Source organism: Thalassophryne amazonica, chromosome 18, assembly GCF_902500255.1.
Source record: "Thalassophryne amazonica chromosome 18, fThaAma1.1, whole genome shotgun sequence".
Classification (NCBI taxonomy): domain Eukaryota; kingdom Metazoa; phylum Chordata; class Actinopteri; order Batrachoidiformes; family Batrachoididae; genus Thalassophryne; species Thalassophryne amazonica.
The window spans coordinates 51818320-51828604 of NC_047120.1; the positions used below are offsets into that span (position 1 = coordinate 51818320).

Consider the following 10285-nt stretch of genomic DNA (forward strand, 5'->3'; position numbering starts at 1 on the left):
TTTTATTTTATTCTTCACAAATAATTTATTTCACTCTCTCAGAAACATGAACGTAGTGAGCAAGATTTACAGAGGTCCACAAAGCGAAACAGTGATCAGCTGATTCCGTTTACGAATAAACACTGCCTGGGTTGGCAGTGGGTCGAGTCGGGCTCATGTGCAACATAAGCTTCAGTTTTTTTTCCTTGGACACTAATACCACATTTTCACAAAAATCTTTCAAGGAATCAACACTCCAACGGGAAAATAAACAAAGTCTGTCATTCTCGCTGCCCACACAGTCAGTCATGATGTCTCAAGACTACAGTTTACACCTCTTGTCCTTTGACCTCTCGCGTCAAACCCGGAAGAGAGTGAGATGGTGAAAAGGCTTATTTACGAGGTCTGTCCATAAAGTATCGTACCTTTTTATTTTTTTTAAACTATATGGATTTGATTCATATGTTTTCACGTCAGACAAGCTTAAACCCTAGTGCGCATGCGTGAGTTTTTCCACGCCTGTCAGTGACGTCATTCGCCTGTGAGCACGCCTTGGGAAGGAGTGGTCTCGCCCCGTCGTCGGATTTTCATTGTCTGGAAATGGTGGAATGATTTGGGGTTTTTTTCCATCAGAATTTTTTCAGAAGCTGTTAGAGACTGGCACCTGGAAACCATTCGAAAAATTTATCTGGCTTCTGGTGAAAATTTTACGGGCTTCACAGAGAATAAGGTCTGTTAGTACAGCTTTAAGGACCCCTTTAAGGACCCCTTTAAGGACCCCTTTAAGGACGCTCAGCGTGCCGCGCTCCGAGCTGCGACAACGCGGCACAAGCCACCGGACCATTTCTGAACTGATGGCTCTGTGGATACTAGACCGTCGTGTGCTCTTTCGAAGGTTATCACAAGAGCTGGACATCAGCATTTTCCAGGAGATTCCTTTTAACAAGAGATTTTGTCATGGAAAGCCCACCATTTCAATCAACATAGTCATTTCCTGTTAACAGTAATCTGTGAATTAGTTTTATGTAATGACACAAACCAACAGCTGCTTTTCATCTGAGATGTTTTATCACATATGCAGACTATCTATCTATCTATCTATCTATCTATCTATCTATCTATCTATCTATCTATTATCTATCTATCTATCTATCTATCTATCTATCTATCTATCTATCTATCTATCTATCTATCTATCTATCTATCTATCTATCTATCTATCTATCTAATCTTGTTTGAGGTATCAAGTCATTTTTTGTGGTTTTAAAATTGTTTAATATTTGTTAGAAGTGTATATGGAAAAGACTGCTGTGGTTAAAAAAGTCATTTTTCCATCTTTCTCTTGTTCATTTGTTGTTTTTGATATTGATGTGTTACTGTATTGTTTTAATGTGTTGTGTGTTTGATACTTGTTTTGTGTGAAGCACATAGGGCTACACAATTATTATTATTATTATTAGGTACTAACATTCCCATGTTTATTATTTAATTTATTTAAATAAATCATACATAAATAAAAATTAGTCTGCTGCTGACCTGTAGTCCTTTCCCTTATTCTGAAAAACCTGCTGCTATATGTGCAGTTGTTTACTCAGTCTTAATCACCCCTCCTTTATATTTTAATTGGCGATTGTTACTTTCTACAAGAAAGTAGAGTTTGAATTTGAGGATAAGAAATATTCCTAAAATAATAGCTTTAAAAAAATAGTTCTACACCACAAAAACTTTCCTTTGTCTTCACATTATTATTGCAGAACAGGAAACACGTGACAGCAAGAATCCAATCAAACGTTTTGTCCCCACAGACGGAAGCCGTGAAGGTCAATTTTCATATACGTAGTTGGTGTTTTTTGTTTGTCCACTGCGTTGCAACGACAGCTACGTTTTGAGACTCAGTACTCAGAAAGTATGATAACGCACTCATACATTGTTTTGAATGTTGGGTAATGTGACATTGCATAATTGGCTGTGTCGATTTAATGTGTAGCTAATGTTAGTCTAGTTGTGCTGTTAGCCGCGTGCCTAGCCACTTGTATGGGTTGCCAAGGACTTTAGATCGAGCGCCCTCTGGTGGGTATTTTTGGCCGATGAACATACCGCCGACCTCAATACAAATAAATGTAATTTGGTCACTTTTCAAAGACTCGTCAATAAAGTCAGTTTAATTTACAGTGGTTCATTTCAGGTCAGCTTGGTGTATAAATCCAGGCAGTGGTAGCTGTTAGTTGGCTGTTAGAAGCAATGCAGCCCAAGGTTGTTTTCATCGGGCGGCCAGTCGCGGAGTAGCCCAACAACCCGCCCTTATGAATTGGGCTGATACTGGCCTCCATTTTGGAGTGAGATTTCCCACTCCTAAACGACCAATAAGAGAGCAGCACTGGAATTCCCTCTCCTAAACGACCAATAGGAGAGCGCACCACATCAACTTGAGGCTGAGGCATACGCTGACGTCAGCGTCTCGGCTGCCAACCAATCACAGGGTAGGACAGAGGGCGGTGTCTGGCCCAGTTTAGAGCCAGTTGTTGGGCTAGTCGCGGAGGTACGAATTCTTGCCTTCGCCGTAATTGACGTGACTCCGCGCAACCCATAATTAAAGTACTAAACACACAGTCAACACCAGCTGGAGTTCGGTTGTCAAGATCATACAGTAAAACTGGAAGAACCTCTCTTCCAGTTTTACTGTATGATCTTGACAACCGTTGCATTACATTTGGATTTGGACCTAACCCCAAGACTGATTTACTCCAAGCGTAAACACTTTTACCAGAAACAGACACACTTCTGATGGTTCAGTTTGGCCTGGATCGTACTTAGTTTGGATCCTGGACCCATGTTTTGAAGAGTTGCTATCAGGGTATACATTCATTCCACAAAGTACAGTACAGATCCACAAAGTCAAGTACAGTCAACCTTTGGTTGGTTCTTGAACTCTATGACCTTATCTAACATCTAGATGAACGATCAAAATAGGCATTTCTGGTCAAAATTAATAAATTATAGAGGTCTATGAATAATCATGCATCACTCACTCATCTTCAACTGCTTATCCGAGATTGGGTCGCAAAGGCAACAGCTCCAGCAGGGGAGCCCGGGCCACATTAACGACCTCTGACCGTGAATACCGAGGCATCCAGGCCACCCTCCTGAGGAAACCTATTCTAGCCGCCTGTACCCGTGATCTAGTTTTTTTTGGTCATGACTCAAAGGCTAAAATAAGTTCAGAAGAATCACTGATTGAGATTTGATGTTTTTGTCCATAGCCATAGTAAAGTTTTAGTTTTGAATAGTGTTCATTTGGGACCCACTAAGATGTTGCAAATAATTTAACTCAAAAATTCAGCCATATACCTGGCTGTTCTTTAGATGGACACAATGTCCACATCAGCACATATGGAAAGACAGACAGGCATTCATTAAACCAATGTTATTTGTTTAGTTATTTATTATAATAGTAGTATATTTTATTATTAGATTTGGTTTGGTAAACATGTCCACCTACTGTCAGTGATATTTATCTTAAGAAACCAAAACAACAACAACAAAAACTGATTTATATTCAAGTTGGACATAATTTTGACAAATATTTTCTCAATATGACTGGATATTAAATTGTACATTTGTGAATTTAAGCCCTAATTAAGTTGGGTATCTTTTATTTTTTTAATGTTTGGATTCAAATTTAGTTTCTCCCCCCACAGGTCTCCCTGATGTTTACTGGATGTCGAAACCTATGTCGGATTCTTTTCCCTCTAATCAATAGGAGAATTTGTACTAGGAAGAGCTCATCTCACAAACTTCTCCTTGCCATTTTAAATTAACCGTTTCATTTACTCCATCTCACCCTTCTCCTTTTCACCTTCACAGCTTCTTGAGAAGTGAGCAGTCATCCTCCTTGAATCCGTGCTTTCATTTTTCTTCCATTCGCTGCTGTTCTCACTCTGCTCTTCCTACCGGCCAAATGAACCTGAAGGACATTCTACAGGTGATGGAGCAGCTTGCTGCATTGTCACTAGCAGAGTCTTGGGACAATGTTGGCCTGTTGGTGGAGCCAAGCAAATCTCGGCCTATTAAAACCATCCTGCTCACCAATGACCTCACTGACCCTGTCATGGCAGAAGCAGAGGCCATGAGCTGTGACCTCATTATCTCATATCACCCTCCATTGTTTCGCCCCTTCAAGCGTCTGGTTCAGAAAGACTGGAAGCAGCAATTGGCCATCCGGGCTGTGGAAGCTGGGATAGCAGTCTTCTCGCCTCACACCTCGTGGGATAGTGTTAAAGGAGGTGTAAACGACTGGCTGGTTGGAGGACTTGGTAAGTCGTTGTTAAATGATTATAACGTTGTGATCCTTTACTTGACCTCTGTTATGGTCCCTGAGGGTTTTATTTATTTATTTATTTAATCCACTTTTGATATTTGTCTTTGATTCTCAGGCAGTGGTCAAGTGTCTGTGCTGAATCAGGCATTCAGTGGCGCCCCCCATAGTTACAAAGTGGAATTTACAGTGAGAAACCCTGAAGAGCTAAACCCCTTATGGAAGAACTAAATGTGTGCGATTGTGGAACACTACAGTATTCCATCAGCAGGTTGTATGCATGAAATCATACATATATTAGAGCTGCAATTAAAGTACATTTTTAGTCCTTTGGGCCAAGTTCCATAGGAGGAATACCATTAAGATTTGTGTGCAATGTGTGGCGCCCCCTTAGGGGCTTACAAAAGGGTCAAAAACTACATTTGCACACTTTTCAATTTATTGCTGAAAGTGCTCAGTAACTTTTCCTATTTATCTATAGATTCCTTGATTGAGTGTCTGACACAAATATTTTCATATTTTCATTTACCTTAAATTGTCCTAAAGGTTCTCATGGCCTCCCATAAGGGTTTTAAAAAATTACCATGCACCTATTTTCACATTAACATCAATACATTTTCCTGAAGTTTGGTACAGACATTACTTGGACCACTGTCTGTTAATGGTTAGTCAGACCCGCCATATATATATATATATATATAATATATCACACTACATCCGGAAAGTATTAACTGTGCTTCACTTTTTCCACATCCACATTTTGTTATGTTACAGCCTTATTGCAAAATTTAATAAATTCATTTTTTCCCTTAAAATTCTACTTACAATACCCCATAATGACAACATTGAAAAAGTTTTTTGAAATTTTTGCAAATTTATTAAAAATAAAAAACTAAAAATCACATGTACATAAGTTATTCACACCCTTTGCCATGAAGCTCAAAATTGAGCTCACGTGCCTCCTGTTTCCACTGATCATCCTTGAGATGTTTCTACAGCTTAATTGGTGGACTTGGGGATACTTCAGTGTGGAGGCATCGACGGGGCTGGTGGTTACATTTTTGCGTGTGAAGCCAGACTGTTGTGGTGAAGTAACTGGGACTGAATTCTGTTAAGAATAATCCTTACAAGCACATTTCCTGGCACAGAGAGTCATTTAATTCCTCTGTTGAATAGTATGATTTTTAATTTTAATTTTAAAAATCTTTACCATTGTAGCCCAGGTAACAATGGGATCCATGTCAGCTTGAGTTGCAGTGACTCAGCGCTGCCTCCCAGTGTTCAGACTCTGTTACGACACAATACTGCAAGCCGGTCACTCAGCATCCTGCAGTTACAAAAGGTACCGCATGAAAGCATCTATCAAGATATTACACACACTAATGTTGAACAGACTGATTAGATTTATTCAAATTAGCAAAAAAGATGAGGAGAAGATTCTTTAACATTACAATGTTTGTGTGAATAAAATCTTAGCTAAGACATGTTGTCAACATGTCAGCATATCTCACACTCTCTGCAGCACCCTCTCCCTGGTCACGGCCAGGGCCGTCTCAGCATTTTGGACAAGCCTATCACCATAGCAACAGCCATCCAGAAACTGAAGTCCCATTTGGGTTTGAGTCAGCTGCGTCTGGCTTTGGGTTTGGGGAAGACACTAGTGAGAAGGAATTACGGACACATCCACTAACAAACAATGGTATAAATGCTTTGTTTGGGTCAGCAACTGGAGTTTGAATTCCAGTCAGACCAAATCTCCACAAAGAGGTTGTCTTACACAAGCCTGCAAAAGCAACTTGAGTGAGAAAAAACCTTAACAGAACCTACCCCCTATTAGTTGTGGAGATAGCCATATACCAACACAGTGCAGAGTAGCTAACTAAACTCTGTAAGTGAGATAGAGTATCTCGTCAATAGTTTTACATCCTCATTGAAGACAACTTTGGATGCTGTAGCTCCTCTGAAAAGAGAGCTTTAAATCAGAAGTGCCTGACTCCGTGGTATAACTCACAAACTCGCAGCTTAAAGCAGATAACCCGTAAGTTGGAGAGGAAATGGCATCTCACTAATTTAGAAGATCTTCACTTAGCCTGGAAAAAGAGTCTGTTGCTCTATAAAAAAAGCCCTCCGTAAAGCTAGGACATCTTACTACTCATCACTAATTGAAGAAAATAGAACAACCCCAGGTTTCTTTTCAACACTGTAGCCAGGCTGACAAAGAGTCAGAGCTCTATTGAGCCGAGTATTCCTTTAACTTTAACTAGTAATGACTTCATGACTTTCTTTGCTAATAAAATTTTAACTATTAGAGAAAAAAATTACTCATAACCATCCCAAAGACGTATCGTTATCTTTGGCTGCTTTCAGTGATGCCGGTATTTGGTTAGACTCTTTCTCTCAGATTGTTCTGTCTGAGTTATTTTCATTAGTTACTTCATCCAAACCATCAACATGTCTATTAGACCCCATTCCTACCAGGCTGCTCAAGGAAGCCCTACCATTATTTAATGCTTCGATCTTAAATATGATCAATCTATCTTTATTAGTTGGCTATGTACCACAGGCTTTTAAGGTGGCAGTAATTAAACCATTACTTAAAAAGCCATCACTTGACCCAGCTATCTTAGCTAATTATAGGCCAATCTCCAACCTTCCTTTTCTCTCACAAATTCTTGAAAGGGTAGTTGTGAACACTAACTGATCATCTGCAGAGGAATGGTCTATTTGAAGAGTTTCAGTCAGGTTTTAGAATTCATCATAGTACAGAAACAGCATTAGTGAAGGTTACAAATGATCTTCTTATGGCCTCAGACAGTGGACTCATCTCTGTGCTTGTTCTGTTAGACCTCAGTGCTGCTTTTGATACTGTTGACCATAAAATTTTATTACAGAGATTAGAGCATGCCATAGGTATTAAAGGCACTGCGCTGCGGTGGTTTGAATCATATTTATCTAATAGATTACAATTTGTTCATGTAAATGGGGAATCTTCTTCACAGACTAAGGTTAATTATGGAGTTCCACAAGGTTCTGTGCTAGGACCAATTTTATTCACTTTATACATGTTTCCCTTAGGCAGTATTATTAGACGGCATTGCTTAAATTTTCATTGTTACGCAGATGATACCCAGCTTTATCTATCCATGAAGCCAGAGGACACACACCAATTAGCTAAACTGCAGGATTGTCTTACAGACATAAGGACATGGATGACCTCTAATTTCCTGCTTTTAAACTCAGATAAAACTGAAGTTATTGTACTTGGCCCCACAAATCTTAGAAACATGGTGTCTAACCAGATCCTTACTCTGGATGGCATTACCCTGACCTCTAGTAATACTGTGAGAAATCTTGGAGTCAGGATATGTCATTCAAAGCACATATTAAACAAATATGTAAGACTGCTTTTTTGCATTTACGCAATGTCTCTAAAATTAGAAAGGTCTTTTCTCAGAGTGATGCTGAAAAACTAATTCATGCATTTATTTCCTCTAGGCTGGACTATTGTAATTCATTATTATCAGGTTGTCCTAAAAGTTCCCTGAAAAGCCTTCAGTTAATTCAAAATGCTGCAGCTAGAGTACTGAAGGGGACTAGAAGGAGAGAGCATATTTCACCCATATTGGCCTCTCTTCATTGGCTTCCTGTTAATTGTAGAATAGAATTTAAAATTCTTCTTCTTACTTATAAGGTTTTGAATAATCAGGTCCCATCTTATCTTAGGGACCTCATAGTACCATATCACCCCAATAGAGCGCTTCGCTCTCAGACTGCAGGCTTACTTGTAGTTCCTAGGGTTTGTAAGAGTAGAATGGGAGGCAGAGCCTTCAGCTTTCAGGCTCCTCTCCTGTGGAACCAGCTCCCAATTTGGATCAGGGAGACAGACACCCTCTCTACTTTTAAGATTAGGCTTAAAACTTTCCTTTTTGCTAAAGCTTATAGTTAGGGCTGGATCGGGTGACCCTGAACCATCCCTTAGTTATGCTGCTATAGACTTAGACTGCTGGGGGTTCCCATGATGCACTGAGTGTTTCTTTCTCTTTTTGCTCTGTATGCACCACTCTGCATTTAATCATTAGTGATTGATCTCTGCTCCCCTCCACAGCATGTCTTTTTCCTGGTTCTCTCCCTCAGCCCCAACCAGTCCCAGCAGAAGACTGCCCCTCCCTGAGCCTGGTTCTGCTGGAGGTTTCTTCCTGTTAAAAGGGAGTTTTTCCTTCCCACTGTCGCCAAGTGCTTGCTCACAGGGGGTCGTTTTGACCATTGGGGTTTTTACGTAATTATTGTATGGCCTTGCCTTACAATATAAAGTGCCTTGGGGCAACTGTTTGTTGTGATTTGGCGCTATATAAATAAAATTGATTGATTGATTGATATCAATTCTGATGTCATTTCACGATGTTGTTCTGTTGTTATAATATGAATCACACCACCGCATAGAAGAGGACAGTCAGTATTTAAAAGAAGCAAAAACAACCTGATTTCTTTATAGGTTCACAACCCAGTGCATGAGTCCACAAGACAAAGAGGATAACGACAAGTAATGAATCGGTCAACTTAATGTTGTTGTGACAGTGATGAAAGTGTTCCGTATATTTCCTGATAACATGACTGCATTCTTAGGAGTTGGAAACATTACGAGGTCATAGTTGGTGAAATCGAAATGTGACACCACAGAGTCAAAATGGGAGCAGAATCATTGCATGAACAGCATGTGGAAAAGAGTTTTAAGAGTTGACTGTGCATTGATGTTTTACAGAGTCATCCGTGTGCACTGTGGCTGTGTGTGCTGGGTCTGGGGCCTCAGTCCTTAACGGAGTAGGAGCAGATCTCTATATCACAGGTAGGTACGGCTGAGCAAAATCAGAAAATTAAGAATTTAATAAATAAATTAAATGGCTTACTTAAAGAGGTTTATTATTTATTTATTTTTTGCTAGATGCGGAATTAATGTGCAGATGTACTGTCAGCGTCGCCTTTGATTTTTCAGGTGAGATGTCCCATCATGAAGTGCTGGACGCCGTGGCAAAAGGAATCACCATTATCCTCAGTGACCATAGCAACAGCGAGCGTGGTTTCCTGACTGTGTTCAGGGAGAGACTGGCTGTGCGTCTCCCTGACAGCGTAACCGTGGTGGTGTCGAAGATGGACAGAGACCCTCTAGAGGTAGTCTGACAGCCATCGAGGTGCCATTACATGACTTCACCTCTGTCGGTACAGATAAACTGCGATTAGGTCAAATCTTCAGAAAAGCAGCTGCTGTTTTTTGTAGTAGGAGGATATAAATTTGTGTCTGGTTATGTAAAACCTTTGGAAAATATCAAACTGTGTTGCACACTTTGATGAAAAACACTTCCTGGGTACATGATGTATGATTTCATGTGCATCTGACATGATTAAAAATGATCATAAAATGGATTTTGGGTGTGTTGGATAAAAAATGTCATCACAATGAAAGTCAAAAATACATCACTTAATCTAAATGCATACAGTGGATTTATTGGTGATAACACATAGTGTTTTTTTTTAAATCCTGACACTCTGCCTGGAGACGCTGGACGTGCATCATATTTATCTGTAATATGATTGAAACTGGAATAAGGAGGAAAGACGAGACTGGAACAAAATCAGTAATCCCCATTTAGTGCAGTAGATAACTGAAACAATCCTTCACATGGCGATACAAGCATCAAGATTTGGCATGAAGGTTCTGCATAAATCAGTGTTTGAGAAAAACGTGCTGGCCACGTGAAAATCCAATATAACGGCCAGGTAGGGGTCGATGAAGAATGAAACAAGGGTCAAAATTTAAAAGTGCTCCAATCATATTGAAAGCTATACCAAATTATGTGTCTGATCACAAAGATTCCAAAAAGGTATAGTTTGGACTATCTATGACTGAATGTTGTGGAGTTATGGGGTAAAAACAGCAAGAATGGTAAGAAAGGTCAGTTTCAGTTTGCACAGGAGTCACAAGTTAAAGTTGCTCCA

General features: G+C 39.8%; 1 protein-coding gene across 1 annotated transcript; it reads left to right on the plus strand.

Annotated features, from left to right (window-relative positions):
* Positions 1-3753: 3753 nt before the first annotated feature.
* LOC117531177 (NIF3-like protein 1) lies at positions 3754-9781 on the plus strand. The gene is given in 8 exon segments (XM_034194219.1): positions 3754-4292; positions 4413-4505; positions 4508-4565; positions 5513-5636; positions 5817-5954; position 6974; positions 9054-9137; positions 9285-9781. Coding segments are annotated over 8 exon segments (1038 nt in total). The 5' UTR covers positions 3754-3937; the 3' UTR covers positions 9470-9781.
* Positions 9782-10285: the final 504 nt, after the last annotated feature.